Source organism: Mercenaria mercenaria, chromosome 3 (genome assembly GCF_021730395.1).
Source record: "Mercenaria mercenaria strain notata chromosome 3, MADL_Memer_1, whole genome shotgun sequence".
In the NCBI taxonomy this organism is placed as follows: Eukaryota; Metazoa; Mollusca; class Bivalvia; order Venerida; family Veneridae; genus Mercenaria; species Mercenaria mercenaria.
Genome location: NC_069363.1, coordinates 79,739,345 through 79,759,148, shown reverse-complemented (window position 1 = coordinate 79,759,148; position 19,804 = coordinate 79,739,345). Strand labels below are relative to the sequence as shown.

Below are 19,804 nucleotides of genomic sequence, written 5' to 3'. Positions count from 1 at the left end.
TGAACTAACCTAGAAGGACAAGTTACATAACTTAAGCTTATATTGTGTCAAAGTTATGCTCCTTTCTAAATAGAAATTTTACTTCAAATTTTTGCGTGTAAGAATGTTTGACCATTTGGTATCAGATTCTCTGTACTTCTTTAGCACATAGAGTGACCTCACATGGCAATTTTTCATAAGGCTGTCTTACATTTTAGCAAAATTATGCCCCTTTTTTCAACTTAGAAAATACTGTTTGTATGCTAGGCTTCAAACAGTATTTTTAAGCTGGGTTTCAAATTATAGTCATTAGACAGGTCTTGTAACGGCACCTGTGATATTACTTCTGGATCAACTCTCAAAGTTTCTCTTTTAATTTCTTTGCCTGGCAATGCTTAACCTTCTTTGCACTAGCTTTGTGAAGGAATGTTTTAGATCCAGTAAATGCAGCAGATAAAAATAACATGCTTGGAGGATTGATTGAACCTTCAACCAAGTATGACAGCCTGCGTTTCTTTTGATGATCTTTTTGCATGTAGAAATATTTCTGCTGTGTAGATCAAGTTGAAACTTCTCACAGTTTCAGACTTGCTGTTTCATTCTTTCATGATATAATTAATGATCAAATTAATAGTACGTTTTGGAGAAATTGCTAAGCTTAGCATTGAGGTCGAGGACTCTTCTGTTTACATTCAAATACTGCATGTTATTGTATATCATATAATTTATTGCAAAGATTTTAGCTGTTCTAGGATACCATTACCATCATACCATATTAATCTCTGTCATACCATACCTCATAAAGAGAGAAAACACACGTAAAATACTTTAAAGATTAACTGTCACAATAAAAACAATGTTTTTGCTATAAATACTTAGGGCTGTGCTAGATTAGTCCAACAACCTGATGAAAAAGCAGTATATATGCACAGCAGAGCTCTGGATTTCATTGTAAACAGTGGCCAATTTCTCATTAAGACAAAAAATTCACAAAAAAATTGTTCATTATCATTATTATTAGATTTATTATACTTTATTAGCTCCACTATTCGGAGAATAGGGGGGCTATTCTACTCGCCCCAGCATCAGCGTCGGTGTGACCTTTCTTGGTTAAAGTTTTTCGGCAACCTTTGTGTTTCTGTCATATCATTGTTAATATTGCTTATATCTTACTGTAACTTCACATAAACATTGTCCAGTATACAAACAAAGTATGTGTAGGGGCTGAGCCCATTATACCCAAGGTCAAGGTCACCAAGGTGTTATACTTAGGTTATTTTTAAGGTTAAAGTTTTTTGGCAACCTTTGTTTTTCTGTCATATCTTTGTTACTATTGCTTATATCTTACTGTAATTTCACATAAACATTGTCCAGCATAAAAACAAAGTATGTGCAGGGGCTGGGCCCATTATACCCAAGGTCAAGGTCACAAAGTTGTTATACTTGGAATTATTTTCATGTTAATTTTTTTGAAAGCTTCGTTTATAGACATGTCTTTGGTACTGTAAAAGCTAATGACTTGAAATTAAAAATATTTCTTTACAATCATCATCTGCATTTGTGGTTACAAACCCCATAACTCTAATTGTATATTTGACAGAATTTTGCCCCTTTTGTACTTAAAGTTTTTGTGCATTCTTCGCTTTCTGGATATAACTTTAATGTAATATAAGATAAAGACTTGAAACTTAAAATGTATTTTTATCATCATCATCTGCATGTGTGGTAACAATCCCCATAACTCTTGATTTGTATTTTTGGCCAGATTATGCCCCTTTCATACTTAAATTTTTTAACAAACTTTGTTTTCTGGACATGATTTGGTACTATATAAGATAATGACTTGAAACTCAAAATATATCTTTACCATCATGTGGTAACAATCCCAATAACTCTGATTTGTGTTCTTGACAGAATTATGCCCCTTGGTGTATCTTCCTTTTAAGGTAGAGGTCTCTTATTGAGACATATATTCATTTTACTGTCAAATCACCGAATAGTGGAGCACGCTGTCTTAAGGACAGCTCTTGTTCATAAGATAATCTCCCATCAACTTCCCAGCAAGTAGAAACAGTGTCTGGAGATTCCAAGTCTTAGATATTGAATCTCCTTTGTGCTGTACTTTTTAGCTCGACTATTCGAAGAATAAGTAGAGCTATCCTACTCACCATGGCGTCGGCGTCGGCGTTGGCGTCGGCGTCACACCCTGGTTAAGTTTTTTGTACCGGTCCACATTTTGACAAAGTCTTTTGAGATAAAGCTTTGAAACTTTCAACACTTGTTTACCATCACCATTTCCAGTTATAGGCAAGATTACATAACTCTGTCAAGCATTTTGACTGAATTATGGCCCCTTTTGACTTAGAAATCTTGGTTAAGTTTTTCGTACCAGTTAATATTTTGACAAAGCCTTTTGAGATAAAGCTTTGAAACTTTCAACACTTGTTTACCATCACCATGTCCAGTTGTAGGCAAGAGTACATAACTCCATCAAGCATTTTGGTTGAATTATTGCCCCTTCTTGACTTAGAAATCTTGGTTAAGTTTTTCATACCAGTTTATATTTTTTGTAAAGTATTTGACATATGGCTTTGAAACTTTTATATCTTGTTCAGTATTATAGTCTCTATCAATAGGCAAGAGTTCATAACTCTGTCATCTTTTTTGGCTGAATTATGGCCCTTTTTGAACTTGGAAATTGGTTCTGTTTTCGTATATATCCATGTTTTGTCAAGACTATTTGACATATGGCTTTGAAACTTTAGACACTTGTTTATCATTATGATTTCCATCTGTAAGGCAAGAGTACATAACTCTGACAACTATTTTGGCTGAATTATGGCTCTTTTTGGACTTTGAAATTAGTTAAATTTTTCATACAAGTCCATATTTTGCCTAACATATAACTTAACATATTTGCCATCATGGTCACACATTGCCATTTAGTGCAAGACTAATCGAAATCCACAAATACAGGAACATTTTTTGTTTAATCCCTTTTTTCTTTTGTCTGAAAATCTACGGAAATATTTTGACCCCATTCTTCAATCAATTCTTCGAATAGTCGAGCGCGCTTTCATCCAACAGCTCTTGTTTAATTCACAAGACTTAATATTTGGTGAAAATAAATACACTACATAAAATCGTTATGCTACAAGTGTACTTGGTTTCTGTATGAGTAAATGTTTAAGTTATGGCCAGTGACCTTAAAATCTTGTGCTTTAAATAATGACAGTTAATCTTTAAGACTTTGGTTTGTTGTAATTCCAAAACTGAAACTTTAATTATAGGGTCAACATGGATAAATTTGTCAAACCGAAGTAAGTTATGTGTTCTAACCTTGATTTATTTTTAGTTATTGTAACCCCTTTTTAGCTCACCTGTCACAAAGTGACAAGGTGAGCTTTTGTGATCCCGTGGCGTCCGTCGTCCGTCAACCGTCCGTCCGTCCGTGCGTGCGTGCGTGCGTAAACTTTTGCTTGTGACCACTCTAGAGGTCACATTTTTCATGGGATCTTTATGAAAGTTGGTCAGAATGTTCATCTTGATGATATCTAGGTCAAGTTCGAAACTGGGTCACCTGTGGTCAAAAACTAGGTCAGTAGGTCTAAAAATAGAAAAACCTTGTGACCTCTCTAGAGGCCATATTTTTCATGAGATCTTCATGAAAATTGGTCAGAATGTTCACCTTGATGATATCTAGGTCAAGTTCGAAACTGGGTCACATGGGGTCAAAAACTAGGTCAGTAGGTCTAAAAATAGAAAAACCTTGTGACCTCTCTAGAGGCCATATTTCTCAATAAATCTTCATGAAAATTGGTCAGAATGTTCACCTTGATGATCTCTAGGTCAAGTTCGAAACTGGGTCACGTGGGGTCAAAAACTAGGTCAGTAGGTCTAAAAATAGAAAAACCTTGTGACCTCTCTAGAGGCCATATTTTTCAAGAGATCTTCATGAAAATTGGTCAGAATGTTCACCTTAATGATATCTAGGTCAAGTTTGAAACTGGGTCACGTGCGGTCAAAATCTAGGTCAGTAGGTCTGAAAATAGAAAAACTTTGTGACCTCTCTAGAGGCCATATTTTTCATGGGATCTTTATGAAAATTAGTCAGAATGTTCACCTTGATGATATCTAGGTCAGGTTCGAAACTGGGTCATGTGCGGTCAATAACTAGGTCAGTAGATCTAAAAATAGAAAAACCTTGTGACCTCTCTAGAGGCCATATTTTTCAAGAGATCTTCATGAAAATTGGTCAGAATGTTTATCTTGATGATATCTAGGTCATGTTAGAAACTGGGTCACGTGCGGTCAAAAACTAGGTCAGTAGGTCTAAAAATAGAAAAACCTTTTGACGTCTCTAGAGGCCATATTTCTCAATGGATCTTCATGAAAATTGGTGAGAATGTTCAGCTTGATGATACCCAGTTCAAGTTCTTAACTGGGTCATGTGCGGTCAAAAACTAGGTCAGTAGGTCGAAAAAAGAAAAACCTTGCGACCTCTCTAGAGGCCATATTTTTCATTAGATCTTCATGAAAATTGGTGAGAATGTTCACCTTGATGATTTCTAGGTCAAGTTCAAAAGTGGGTCACGTGCCTTCAAAAACTAGGTCATTAGGTCAAATAATAGAAAAACCTTGTGACCTCTCTAGAGGTCATATTTTTCAATGGATCTTCATGAAAATTGGTCAGAATTTTTTATCTTGATGATATCTAGGTCACATGTGCTCAAAAACTAGGTCACTATGTCAAATAATAGAAATAACGACGTCATACTCAGTTCAACACTGGGTCATGTGGGGATAGGTGAGCGATTCAGGACCATCATGGTCCTCTTGTTTTTTTTTGCTGCCATTCTGATTCATCGTTATAGCTTTTGTGAGTGGTTTTGCATTAATGTGCAAATTTTAGTTTTTTGATGGTAAGACTGTAACTTCACATCAGTCGAATGAATTGACTTTTTGTTTTGAGTTCCTCATTTCTGTTCTGTATGTGCTGGCTGCAGATAGATAAAGCTGTTGTGCAGGTATTTTACGGAAAAATTATGATTCAATTAAAGTGCCTGTAGTGTCAATATTATTTTAAACAGACTTAGGTATACTGCGAAATCATTTAAATTCGCTGGCATGAAATTTCGCGCAAACGTGAAGAAGGACTGTTTCGCGCGGGCTTTAATTTGCGCATTTTCAATTTTAGCAATGAAAAATATAATAAAAAAAATAATAATAGCGCGGTCTTAAATTTGCACATCGGTCCTAGCGCGTAATACGCGAAAATCCGTCCTATGCAAATAAAAATGATTTCACAGTATAAGTAAATAAAACCATTGTAAAACCTAATTTTGTATTTCTGTTCATTAACAAGCTTCTGGACTTAACATATTGATTAGTTTTTAGCGGACTCCTTATTACCAAATGTTTATGGATTTACTGCAAATATAGGTGCACATGCACTTATTGAAATCTCAGCCTCACTATTGTCTACAAATGGCTGTAAGGAGGTAATCTGTTTGCATTGTATATCTTTTCGTAGTGTGCCTGTTTACGCCCCCCATATTTATGTTGGGGGCATTTAGCTTTGCTGCTGTCCACCGTCTGTACATACGTCCCGAAATCTTGTGTGTCCAACTCCTCCCACACTATTAGCCTGAATATTAGCTCACCTGAGCCAAAGGCTCATGGTGAGCTTTTGTGACCGCTCGATATCCGTCGTCCGTCGTGTGTCGTGTGACGTGCGTCGTCCGTCGGTCAACATTTTCTAAAAAAATCTTCTTGAAAACCGCTGGGCAGAATTACACCAAACTTCACAGGAATGATCCTTGGGTGGTCCCCTTTCAAAATTGTTCAAAGAATTGAATTCCATGCAGAACTCTGGTTGCCATGGCAACCGAAAGGAAACACTTAAAAAATCTTCTTGTCCAAAACCGCAAGGCGAAGAGCCTTGATATTTGGCATGTGACATCATCTTATGGTCCTCTATCAAGATTGTTCAAATTGTGCACCAGGGGTGAAAAGAGGCCCCGGACTGGGGGTCACAAGTTTTACATAGACTTATATAGTAAAAAACTTTAAAAATCTTCTTGTCTAAAACCACAAGACCTAGGCCTTTGATATTTTGTATGTAGCATTGCCTTGTGGTCCTCTACCAAAATTGTTCAAGTTATGCCACTGGGGTGAAAGAGGCCCTGCCTCGGGGGGTCTCAAGTTCTACATAGACTTATACAGGAAAAAAACTTTAAAAATCTTCTTGCCTGAAAATGCAAGGCCTAGGCTTTTGGTATTAAGTATGTTGCCTTTCCTAGTGTTTCTCTACCAAATTTGTTCAAATTATGTCGCTAGGGTAAAAAGAGGCCTTGCCCTGGGGGTACCAAGTTTAACATAGACTTATATAGGAAAAAAAATAAAGATCTTCTTGTATGAAAGTTCAAGGCCTAGGCCTTTGATATTTGGTATGTAGCATTGCCTGGTGGATTTCTAACAAGTTTGTTCAAATTATGCCCCTGGGGTGAAAAGAGGCCCCACCCTGGGGGTCACTTGTTATAATTATGAGTTATATAGGAAAAAATACTTCAAAAATTATCAGATCATATTTCCTAGACTGTTTAATTATAATTAACTGATGACCCCAAGCGATAAGGGATCACTTGACTGTGACCTTGACCTACTTTCTTGTTTTTTAGGATACAGTCTTGAAATTTGGATGACATGTACAGTTTTGCGCAATGATCTTAAAACTAACTTTCAGTGACCATGAATGTGACCTACTGACCTACTTTCTAATATTTTAGCATCAGTTTGCCATTTGAAACATGTGGCTCATATTACTCAGGTCAGCGATCCAGGGTCATCATGACCCTCTTGTTGCTTCAAACTTCCACAGATGTATAAGCTTGATGTGCAGATGACCATAAGTGAAGTTTTGCTGTGACTATTTTTACCACAGTTATGGCCCTTTGATCATGTTGATAGTTTTGATAAAAAGAGTATAGAGGAAAATCATGTGTGTCCAACTCAAAAACTGTTGAACGGATATGCTTGAAAGTTTCACAGATGAAGGACCTTGATGTTAATGTGACAATAAATAGTGGACTGTTTTCTGTGTGTTTTTTTTCTAGGATTATGGCCCTTTCTCAATTTCACAAAATAGGCCGTAGTGAAGAAATTTGGTGTGTTCATTTCCTCATACACATTTTGAAGGAATGGATTCAAAGTTACTCAGATGTACAACCTTATCTGAATATGACCATAAAGGATGGCGCAATATATGGGGGCATCCATGTCCTATGGACACAATTTTATTTTTATAACAGGATTTGTTCCCTCTTCTAACAACTGTTGCAGCATAAGCCATTTTTGTATACTAGCTTTGGTACATTTTCTTTGTAAAAGAGGCAAATGTATTTTATAGGCATTTACATTTGTTTGGTTATCATAACCACTGAAGCAAAGTATAATTATGGGGGCTATTTTAGAGTCAGGCATGTTAGTCTGGGATTTGTGTCCACTACATATAGGGCTGTGGATCGTCGGACAAGTGGCGATCCGATCCAAGAGTCGGGGCTGACGATTCACAGATCGAACCACGGATCACCTGCAACAACTTATAAATAATGATACAAACATGCAATAATTTTATTGTTATATATGTACCATTTTCTATATGGAATCTAAACTTTTTCAGTTCTCATAGCTGCTCAGTTTAACAGTTTTGACTTCGGTTTAATGTTTTGCTCATTAATTATAGCCCCACCAAACATGTTTGAGGGGGGTATATAGGAGTCAGTTTTGTCACGTCCCGTCCCATCCCGTCCCGTCCCGAAATCTATTATCTCAGTTATTAGCTCACCTGTCACAAAGTGACAAGGTGAGCTTTTGTGATCGTGCAGCGTCCGTCGTCCGTCCGTCAGTCCGTCCGTCCGTGCGTGCGTAAACTTTTGCTTGTGACCACTCTAGAGGTCACATTTTTCATGGGATCTTTATGAAAATTGGTCATAATGTTCCCCTTGATGATATCTAGGTCAAGTTCGAAACTGGGTCACGTGCGTTCAAAAACTAGGTCAGTAGGTCTAAAAATAGAAAAACCTTGTGACCTCTCTAGAGGCCATATATTTCACAAGATCTTCATGAAAATTGGTCAGAATGTTCACCTTGATGATATCTAGGTCAAGTTCGAACCTGGGTCACATGGCATCAAAAACTAGGTCAGTAGGTCAAATGATAGAAAAACCTTGTGACCTCTCTAGAGGCCATATTTTTCATGGGATCTGTATGAAAGTTGGTCTGAATGTTCATCTTGATGATATCTAGGTCAAGTTCGAAACTGGGTCACGTGCGGTCAAAAACTAGGTCAGTAGGTCTAAAAATAGAAAAACCTTGTGACCTCTCTAGAGGCCATACTTGTGAATGGATCTTCATAAAAATTGGTCAGAATGTTCACCTTAAAGTTATGTAGGTCAACTTCGAAACTGGGTCACGTGCGGTCAAAAACTAGGTCAGTAGGTCTAAAAATAGAAAAACCTTGTGACCTCTATAGAGGCCATATATTTCATGAGATCTTCATGAAAATTGTTCAGAATGTTCACCTTGATGATATGTAGGTCAAGTTCGAAAGTGGGTCACGTGCCTTCAAAAACTAGGTCAGTAGGTCAAATAATAGAAAAACCTTGTGACCTCTCTGGAGGCCATATTTTTCATGGGATCTGTATGAAAGTTGGTCTGAATGTTCACCTTGATGATATCTAGGTCAGGTTCGAAACTGGGTCACGTGGCCTCAAAAACTAGGTTAGTAGGCCAAATAATAGAAAAACCTTCTGACCTCTCTAAAGGCCATATTTTTCATGGGATCTTTATGAAAATTGGTCAGAATGTTCACCTTGATGATATCTAGGTCAAGTTCGAAACTGGGTCACGTGGCGTCAAAAACTAGGTCAGTAGGTCAAATAATAGAAAAACCTTCTGACCTCTATAAAGGCCATATTTTTCATAGGATCTGTATGAAAGTTGGTCTGAATGTTCATCCTGATGATATCTAGGTCGAGTTCGAAACTGGGTCATGTGCGGTCAAAAACTAGGTCAGTAGGTCTAAAAATAGAAAAACCTTGTGACCTCTCTAGAGGCCATACTTGTGAATGGATCTTCATAAAAATTGGTCAGAATGTTCACCTTGATGATATCTAGGTCAAGTTCTAAACTGGGTCACGTGCGGTCAAAAACTAGGTCAGTAGGTCTAAAAATAGAAAAACCTTGTGACCTCTCTAGAGGCCATTATTATTCATGAGATCTTCATAAAATTGGTCAGAATGTTCACCTTGATGATATGTAGGTCAAGTTCGAAAGTTGGTCACGTGCCATCAAAAACTAGGTCAGTAGGTCAAATAATAGAAAAACCTTGTGACCTCTCTAGAGGCCATATTTTTCATGGGATCTGTATGAAAGTTGGTCTGAATGTTCATCTTGATGATATCTAGGTCAAGTTCGAAAGTGGGTAACGTGCCATCAAAAACTAGGTCAGTAGGTAAAATAATAGAAAAACCTTGTGACCTCTCTAGAGGCCATATTTTTCATGGGATCTGTATGAAAGTTGGTCTGAATGTTTATCTTGATGATATATAGGTCAGGTTTGAAACTGGGTCAATTGCGATCAAAAACTAGGTCAGTAGGTCTTAAAATAGAAAAACCTTGTGACCTCTCTAGAGGCCATACCCTTGAATGGATCTTCATGAAAATTGGTCAGAATGTTTACCTTGATGATATCTAGGTCAAGTTTGAAACTGGGTCACGTGCCTTTAAAAACTAGGTCATTACGTCAAATAATAAAAAAGCCTTGTGACCTCTCTAGAGGCCATACTTTTCATGGGATCTGTATGAAAGTTAGTCTGAATGTTCATCTTGATGATATCTAGGTCAGGTTTGAAACTGGGTCAACTGCGGTCAAAAACAAGGTCAGTAGGTCTAAAATTAGAAAAATCTTTTGACCTCTCTAGAGGCCATATTTTTCAATGGATCTTCATGAAAATTGATCTGTATGTTCACCTTGATGATATCTAGGTCAGTTTCGAAACTGGGTCACGTGCAGTCAAAAACTAGGCCAGTAGGTATAAAAATAAAAAAACCTTGTGACCTCTCTAGAGGCCATATTTTTCATGAGATCTTCATGAAAATTAGTGAGAATGTTCATCTTGATGATATCTAGGTAAAGTTCAAAACAGGGTCACGTACCTTCGAAAACTAGGTCGATAGGTCAAATAATAGAAAAACCTTGTGACCTCTCTAGAGACCATATTTTTCAATGGATCTTCATGAAAATTGGTCAGAATTTTTATGTTGATAATATCTAGGTCAAGTTCTGGGGTCACATGAGCTCAAAAACTAGCTCACTATGTCAAATAATAGAAAAATGACGTCATACTCAAAAGTGGGAAGAGGTGAGCGATTCAGGACCATCATGGTCCTCTTGTTACTAAATGGATTTGATTCAAACTTAAAATACATGTTCCACCTTATCACCCGCATCATGTGACACAAGATGCATAACTCTTGACACCAAGTTTTCATGAATTATGTCCCCTTTTACTTAGAATTTAAGGTTAATTTTGTTGTATTTTCACTATATCTCAGTTATTACTAAATGGATTTGATTCAGACTTAAAATAGATGTTCCACCTCATCACCCACATCATGTGACACAAGGTGCATAACTCTGACACCATTTTTTTTATGAATTATGCCCCTTTTTACTTAGAATTTAAGGTTAATTTTGATGTATTTTCACTATATCTCAGTTACTACTGAATGGATTTGATTCAAACTTAAAATAGATGTTCCACCTCATCAACCACATCATGTGACACAAGGTGCATAACTCTGACACCAAGTTTTCATGAATTATGTCCCCTTTCACTTAGAATTTAAGGTTAATTTTGTTGTATTTTCACTATATCTCAGTTATTACTAAATGGATTTGATTCAAACTTAAAATAATTGTTCCACCTCATCACCCCGATGATGTGACATAAGGTGCTTAACTCTGACGTAAATTTTTTATGAATTATGTCCCCTTTTACTTCAAATTTAAGGTTGATTTTGATGTATTTTCACTATATCTCAATTATTACAAAATGGATTTGATTCAAACTTAAAGTAGAAGTTCCACCTCATCACCCACATCATGTGACACAAGGTGCATAACTCTGACACCAATTTTTCATGAATTATGCCCCTTTTTACTTAGAATTTAAGGTTAATTTTGATGTATTTTCACTATATCTCAGTTACTACTGAATGGATTTGATTCAGACTTAAAATAGATGTTCCACCTCATCACCCACATCATGTGACACAAGGTGCATAACTCTGACACTAATTTTTCTTGAATTGTGTCCCCTTTTACCTAGAATTTAAGGTTGGTTTTGATGTATTTTCACTATATCTCATTCTGATTGGCTTGGAGCCAAAGGGAAGTAACCTTTTTAAACTTTTGTACTGAGTTTCTTCCCCTTAAATTCCAGGAAATAGTCTATTTTTAGAAATCCTATTTTTAGATTTTCAATATTTTAGGTATTTTTCTAACTTTTTTATTACAAGTCCTATGTAAAAAGTAAAAACATTTTTCTGTGGTAACATTGGTCGGTAAGACACTTTTTTGTATTCGCTTTTAGTGTATCTCTAATATTAGAGATTTAATATATTTACTAGTATTACTATACTAGTATTATACTAGTATTACTTATATGTGGAAGCCCAGGATGAAGTATTTTTAAGATTCCTTATGGTTGCCATTCTTCTGTGACAAGACCGTATGGTGGGGGTATGAGTCACTCCTGTGACAGTTCTAGTTAAAGTAGTGAGTGGACTCCATACTTGCAGACGAATGATAAATGACGTCAGTCATTAATTTGACGTCATTGATATCACAATATTTTGTAGAATCTAGCAGTTTCGCATTTTTTGATAAAAGATTTTATCTATTGGAAAGAAATGGCGTATTTAACTTTTTATTGAATTTAATTTCTTAAATGTGAAAAAAATTTCTTAAATGAAAAATGTTTATTCACTGTTTTGACAGATTTCACATTAATTTTAGTTTGAATATAAGACCGATGTTAACTCTACCTATGACATTTGTTTACATTCGGTTTCGAAACTGACAACGCTTAATCAACTTACATGTGCAAGAAAATTAATTGAAAACGTTTAATGTGGCTTTAATTTAGTTTTATTGATAGAATATTACATATTGCAGGTATTTATGAAAAAGATCACGATCCAACGATCTTGACAATGACGAATATCCGTAATAAAACTTTTGGTCGAATTTGTGGATATCCGAGTACTTGGATACTCGTTACAGCCCTAACTACTTTATCCTCTTAAACCTAAGGAATATTTTCATAAAAGTGGCATCAACCTTACCAAGACCATGTACAAAACACATGATCCAGGTCACTAGGTCCAAGGTCAACGACACTCATGGAGAGCAAATGTCAACAAGCCTAATTCATAACTTCTCCATATCTTCTGAACTGCTTTTAAGATTTTCATAAAGCTGGCATCAGATTTTAACCCCATCAAGACAACATGCAGAGCACTTGATCTGGGTCACTTAGTCCAAGGTCAAGTTCACATTTAGAGGTCATAGATCAAATAGCGTAAATTCATGTCCACTCCATTTCTTCTAAACTACTAGGAGTTGAATTTCATTAAATTAGCATAAGTTTTAGCCGCATTCAGACAGCTTGCAGAGTGCAAAACCTAGGTCACTAGGTCCAAGGTCAAGGTCACACTTTGACAGAGTTGCCACTTTTCTTGAAAAGTCAGGGGAAAATGATTTTTTTCAAGGTCAGTGAATTGTCAGGAAAATCTTGATAATAGTCAGTGAAAAATGAAATTGTATAAAAATCAGGGAAAAGTCAGGGAAAAATGAAATTCTGGGTCGATGTTAAAATGTTCAGTGGCTATGTATGGCAGTCTTCATGCAGTATTAATTAGTATTTCCGAACACATTTTGGTGTAATTGTGTATAAACCTAATTTAAATGTGTTTGAATCAATTTCGTTTTTATGTTAACTTTGGAGCAGACTAATCCTATACTTCTACAAAAACCCTGTTAGGGGTTACATGGATCAAACTGTGATTAAATTTATAGTAAATAGCCATTTCAGAGCCAAATCTCAGACATTTTCACTTTAGAGAGGCAGCACTGTTATTTCTGTTTAGGGGTGTTTTTGTGAACAAGTTAGCATGTAGTTTATACAGCCAGCTCGGTGGTTCTGCCAAGGTGTCTGCTCGTGATAAAATAACTTCGAGGAGCACCTGGGGTCTTCCACCACCATCAAAGCACGAAAGTCACCATATGACCTATAATTGTGTCAGTGCAACATTAACCCCAGCAAAATAAATAAACAAAACATGGTATTTGAAGATATTAAAAGCTTTCATTCTATCTATGAGTGACTTGCTTTATAGTGTACATTATATATAATTCTTTGTAAGCTTTTCATCAATAAAGAGCTTTGTCCGATAAGAAATGAAGAAATTATTCTGAATGTTACTTGCATGCTAATAAAGGATTATTTTCCCACATAGTCAATAAAATATTGCAGTCTAAAAGCTTTTCTGGGATTTTATTCAATGATAAAACTATTACAGTGTCATTAAATCAGTACTGAAATTTCTATAAATGTCATTATTTACGCAGTTCTCAGCAGTCTTCTCACCTCCAACTGATAATTACTTAGAAATAAATTCAGCAAAGTCTTCTCACCTCAGTCGCCAACTGATAATTACTAACAAGTAAAATTTCATACACAATAGTGTCACACTGCAGAATTTATATAAGTAAACAATTTACCGTACAAATCCCTAGTAAGCGTCCTGTTTATTCTGCCTACCTCAGTGAGATTGCTGTTGGTTGTAAGAAATTCATAGAAATAGAATTTGCGCAAAAAATTTCAAATTTCAGTTACTTTTGATTACTTGAGTGCTAATTTTGACAGGTGCAGTTACAGTCGAACGTGTGATAAAGACCACCCTTGATAATAAGTGGCCCTGCTATTAAAACCACAAGATCCATATCTGAGATATAGATATTTGCAATATATATCAACCTACAGGTAAAGACCCTTTTGTCTCTCGCATTTGACTAATTATGTCCATTATAAATGAATTTCGAGACAGGTAGTGATTTTAAGAGTGGGTGGGGTGCGTTTTGAGATCTTAGGAGTTGTACGGTAATTGTAAAATTGTTAGGTAATGATACAGCTTTGAAATATAAGACTTCAAGAAAATAGGGTCTGAAATGTGAAGGTCATGCTCAAAGTGTGTTATATTAAGACAAGTTTGTCTTATTCTTAGATCAGATCATGTGAAGACCATATAGAAACACTGAAGTATATATCTACAGGATCTGAAAACATAAGTTTATGTCCAAAGGGTTTAAAAACACCTGTTTTTAGTATATGTCAGCATGATTTAAAAACAAGTTTATGTCTGCAGGATTTAAAAACACTTTTTAAATATATGTCTGCAAGGTTTAAAGACACTTTTTTATGTATACATATGTTTGCAGGATTTAGAATTATTAGTTTAAATGTATGTCTGCAGGAAACACTTGTGTAAGTATGTGCCGGTAGGATTTAAAAACACAAGTTTATGTCTGCAGGAGTTAAAAACACGTCAATTTTATGTCTGCAGGATTTTAAAACTCTAGTATGTCTGCAGGATTAAAAAAAAAAACCCATGTGTATGTCAGCAGGATTTAAAAACACAAGTTTATGTTTGCAGGACTTTAAAACACTGGCTTAAGTATATTTCTGCAGGATAAAAAAATGTTTTAGTGTATGTCTGCAGGATTTAAACACACAAGTTTATGTCTGCAGGATTTTAAAACACTGGCTTAAGTATTATGTCTTCGGGATAAAAAAACCCCAACATGTTTTAGTGTATGTCTGCAGGATTTAAAAACAAAAGTTTATGTCTGCAGGATTTTTAAATACATTGTCAAGTTTATGTCTGCAGGATTTTAAAACACTAGCTTATTATGTCTGCAAGACTGAAAAAAAAATTAAATGCATGTCTGCAGGATTTAGAAACACAAGTTTATGTCTGCAGGATTTTAAAACACTGGCTTAAGTATAGGTCAGCAGGATTTAGAAAAGAACAAGTATCAGTGTATGTCCAATTAAAAGAATTAAGGAAGTTTGATTAATTTACATAGATGTTGAATTTTACATAAGGAAGGTATTTTATAAAGGAAGTGGATTTGTTGTTTGCATAGTCAAGTCAAGTGGTTAGAGAAATGTTATTTATATTTGCAGGTTGCTAATAGTTTCCAACAGTCGGACTCCAATTGTGATGTCTTCAACACTTCCGTATGGCAACAGAAATACTGTACCTGGCAGGTGAGTGATTTATAGTTAGTCACATTGGGTTGTGTCATTTAAGTAGAAATATGATCATTTAACAGTATAGTAAGAATATGATTAATAAAGATTTAGCCAGTTTTTTGTGATCAGTAGGAAGAGTAAAAAGATTTAAAAAGGGACATAATTTTGTAAAATATGAGCCAGGAGTAATGGAACCTGGTTCATAGCAGTCATTTCTTGATATCATTGACTTGTTTGTTTGAAAATGTTCAGGCAAATAGTTTTCAGACATTTGTTTGTATGCAAAAAGTTTAACATGAACTTTTCTAAGTTAAAAAGGGGCATTCTTTTGAAAAATATTAACTGGAGTAATTAAACCTGCTCTGTGACTTCATTTCATGATGGTTGATTGCTGTAGAGTTTGAAAGCATTCAGTCTCACCTGCCTGCATGCAAAACTTCTATAAAATTTTTAAGGTCAAAAAGGGGGCAATCATTTTGAAAAAAATGTTTCACAGCATAATGAAACGTGTGAGGTCATCTTAATAATGCCAAGTTTAGAAACATTGATTTTGGACTAGTATGTTTAGAGATAAAAGCAAAACTTAACCAATCTTTTTACATACTCTATAAAATGTAAGATGAAGTTTACATAGTAATTGTTCTGTGAGGTTATCAGTCAACGCCAAAGTGATATATGGTGTTTGAAAGCATTCAGTCTAGTAGTTTCTAAGAAACATGCTTACAGGCAAAATGCTTTTGATGCAGATGTCAAAAGAGATGAAGCCGAAAGAGTGAAATAGTTTTAGTTTAGATTAAAAAAAAAATACAATGATAATAAGCATGTATGTTTATTTTAGGCACGAGTTATATGATGATTTCCAGCCTGTGTTGAGTATACACAGAAGTCGTTACCCATCTGGTACCAAATCTATCAGTTCTCAAGAGGACATGTTTCTTCTCGGACAGAAGATTGCCCGGGGAGAGGATGCACCAGTGAGTTAATTCATAACTTTGAAATTACTTAATTTTGCCCCTCTTCGAAGAAGGAGGGGTATATTATTTTGCAGATGTCGGTAGGTCGGTCGGTCTGTTGGTATGTAGACCAGTCTGTTTCCAGATGATAACTCAAGAACGCTTGGGTTTAGCATCATGAAAGTTGATAGGGAGGTTGGTCATAACCAGCAGGTGACCCTTTTGATTTTGAGATCAGTAGGTCAAGGCCACAGTGACCCTGAACAGTTAAACGGTTTCCAGATGATAAATCAAGAATGCTTGGGCCTAGGATCATGAAAGTTGATATGGAGGTTGGTCATGACCAGCAGATGACCCCTATTGATTTTAAGGTAAGTAGGTCAAAGGTCAAGGTCACAGTGACCAGGAACAGTTAAACCATTTCTGTGTGATAACTTGAGAATTCTTGGGTGTAGGATCACAAAATTTTATAGGGAGGTTGATCATGATCAGCAGATGACCCCTATTGATTTTGTGGCCGGTAGGTCAAAGGTCAAGGTCACAGTGACCTGGAAAAGTTAAACCATTTCTGGATCATAACTTGAGAACGCTTGGGTCTAGGATCACGAACCTTGATATTGAGGTTGGTTATAATCAGCAGATGACCAGTATTGATTTGGTCAGTAGGTCCAAGGTCAAGGTCACAGTGACCCAGAACAGTTAAATGGTTTCCGGATGATAACTCAAGAATGCCTTGGCCTAGGATCATATAAGTTGATAGAGAGGTTGGTCCTGACCAGGAGATGATCTCTATTAAATTTTTAGGTCAGTAGGCCAAAGGTCAAGGTCACATTGACCCAGAACAGTTAAAACAGTTTCCGGACAATAATTTGAGAATGCTTGGGTCTAGTATCACGATACTTGATAGGGAGGTTGTTCATGACCAGCAGATGACCCCTTTGATTTTGTGGTCAATAGGTCAGACCAGAACAGTAGAAATTATGTGTACAGTGACCAGATAATTTCTGTTCCTTGTGCAATTACTGAGTGCATCAAGGTGGCATTTAGTGTTCTACGAGCTCTTGTTTCCATAGAATTTAAATTCATGGTTTAGGTAAAACAGCCATTTTGCTTGAATTTCTCAGTTTTGTATTTCATACATAAATGAAACTTGCATTTGTTCTTTTGATTGATGGAAACATAAATTCAAGTTACTCTCTTTAAAGTTGAGAGTAAATCAATTATTATCTATTCTCACATGACAAATGCAATGAACAAACCGCTATGAGGAAATAAGACTTCATTTATTGGCTTTGTAGGACCATTCTTCCCATTCTAAGACTTTATTTCATGCTACCATATATTCCCTTATTAACCTCCACCCCCTCATCCTCCTCCAACCTGGAGGCATTGAGGATTTTGAGTGTGGTCTTCAAAAAATAAAACTATATTTCCAACTTATAAACAATGAATTGCAACAATTATTGCTCTATCAAAGTGCTGGTTTTCACTTAAATGCCTAAATCACCTTAAAAATATTTTATGGGGGGAGGATAGGAGGTGAGGATGGAGCATTTATTAGAGGAGGGGGAATACAACACTGATGATACTGTGCTGCTGATAATAAAGGAAATGATCATGATGAGGAAGATATATCACATATCTTAAACAAAACATTACTGATGATATCTTATAACCATATATACAACAAATCTGTGTTAGTCTATTTGCAATTAACTGCTACAGCCAAGTAAAAGTCCTACCTATCAGAAGAGTATTTAGAAATGACTGATATTTATCTGCAGATAAATATCAGTCATTTCTAAATACTCTTCTGATAGGTAGGACTTTTACTTGGCTGTAGCAGTTAATTGCAAATAGACTAACACAGATTTGTTGTATATATGGTTATAAGATATCATCAGTAATGTTTTGTTTAAGATATGTGATATATCTTCCTCATCATGATCATTTCCTTTATTATCAGCAGCACAGTATCATCAGTGTTGTATTCCCCCTCCTCTAATAAATGCTCCATCCTCACCTCCTATCCTCCCCCCATAAAATATTTTTAAGGTGATTTAGGCATTTAAGTGAAAACCAGCACTTTGATAGAGCAATAATTGTTGCAATTCATTGTTTATAAGTTGGAAATATAGTTTTATTTTTTGAAGACCACACTCAAAATCCTCAATGCCTCCAGGTTGGAGGAGGATGAGGGGGTGGAGGTTAATAAGGGAATATATGGTAGCATGAAATAAAGTCTTAGAATGGGAAGAATGGTCCTACAAAACCGCATTGCCAATATTAAAATCTTGAGTGAACAGAAAGGATATATTTAGCTCAAATAATGAAAAAAAAAAAAAAAAAAATACAGTCAAAATTGTACATGTGGTCACCTGTATTAAGCAACTTTTCTATTGAACGACCATTTAAAATCCCTCCCGAATGTTTTCACTATATAAATTAATTACTTTTTTTTTATTATGCAACCAGTGGCCACCACAAATATTTCCCTATCTACAAAGATATATCTATTTAGAGACCGCGTTGTAAGTTTAATGATCAACCTTCCCTTAAGGCATTTTGCACCTGTCTAGAATTGGCAGGTACTTTTCTTTAATTATTGCATGTCAAACCATCACGCAGACAAGCAATTTGAAAAAGAAAATTATTTTTTGATGATTGGACAAAAATAATTAATCGGCATTAACTAAAGTGTCAACAATACTATGATTTCTGGTTTACTTCCAGTTCTGAGTTAATGAATATGTTTTTTATTTCAATAGAAAATTAAGGATAAGTCATACTTAAATTGAATTCATTTATGAAGTTTAGAGCCACTGATTATTGAGTGAGCAATGGTTATTGCATCAGACTTGGGAAGGATTGGTGACTTTTTTTAAGAAAAGAAATGATGATTGATAATTAGGATTGATGATGACTGGTTATATTGATTAATACAAATAAAAGATCTATTTTGCAGAATTGTTTATTTGACAAACATTGTACCAGAGTGTATAATAAATGTATGATTTATAGTATTCATAGTTTATTAACAGTATAGAAATACCGGTTTACTTGTGTTACTGAAAGAATCTATTAAGAGTTGGCAGTCCCCTTGGCGGTCTCTTAATACAGGTTTGCCTGTATATCACAAACATTGAATTGTTTAAAGGCTCATAATGCCCTTGTTAAAAATGTGGCTGCCACATTTTCCGTTATGAACATAAAATACATTAATTTCTTGTTAAATCCTATTTCTGATAATTACTTTCTTTAACATTTATCAACGGTTTGAATATTGCTGAATATACTAGAATGTTCCATTGAATCTATTGTCTTTTATTATCTCCCTTTATGGCTCTAACTCTAACAGTCCATTAAAAGCATTTCTTTTTCTAACCATGTAAGTGTGCATAACATCTGTTTGGAAAGCTGTTTCATCTGTTTTTAAAATAATTATGGACCTTTAATATTCAGCTGGTCCATCATTCAACACATCTACTA

General features: G+C 35.4%; 1 protein-coding gene across 2 annotated transcripts in view; it reads left to right on the top strand.

Moving 5' to 3' along the window:
- LOC123524294 (CDK5 and ABL1 enzyme substrate 1-like) overlaps nt 1-19,804 on the top strand; it is an 81,055-nt gene that overhangs the window by 11,879 nt on the left and 49,372 nt on the right. For both annotated transcript variants that reach the window (XM_053539018.1, XM_053539017.1), the window contains exons 4-5: nt 15,294-15,377; nt 16,201-16,336. In XM_053539018.1, coding sequence (XP_053394993.1) covers nt 15,294-15,377; nt 16,201-16,336 — 220 coding nt within the window. The remainder of the gene's footprint in view (nt 1-15,293; nt 15,378-16,200; nt 16,337-19,804) is intronic.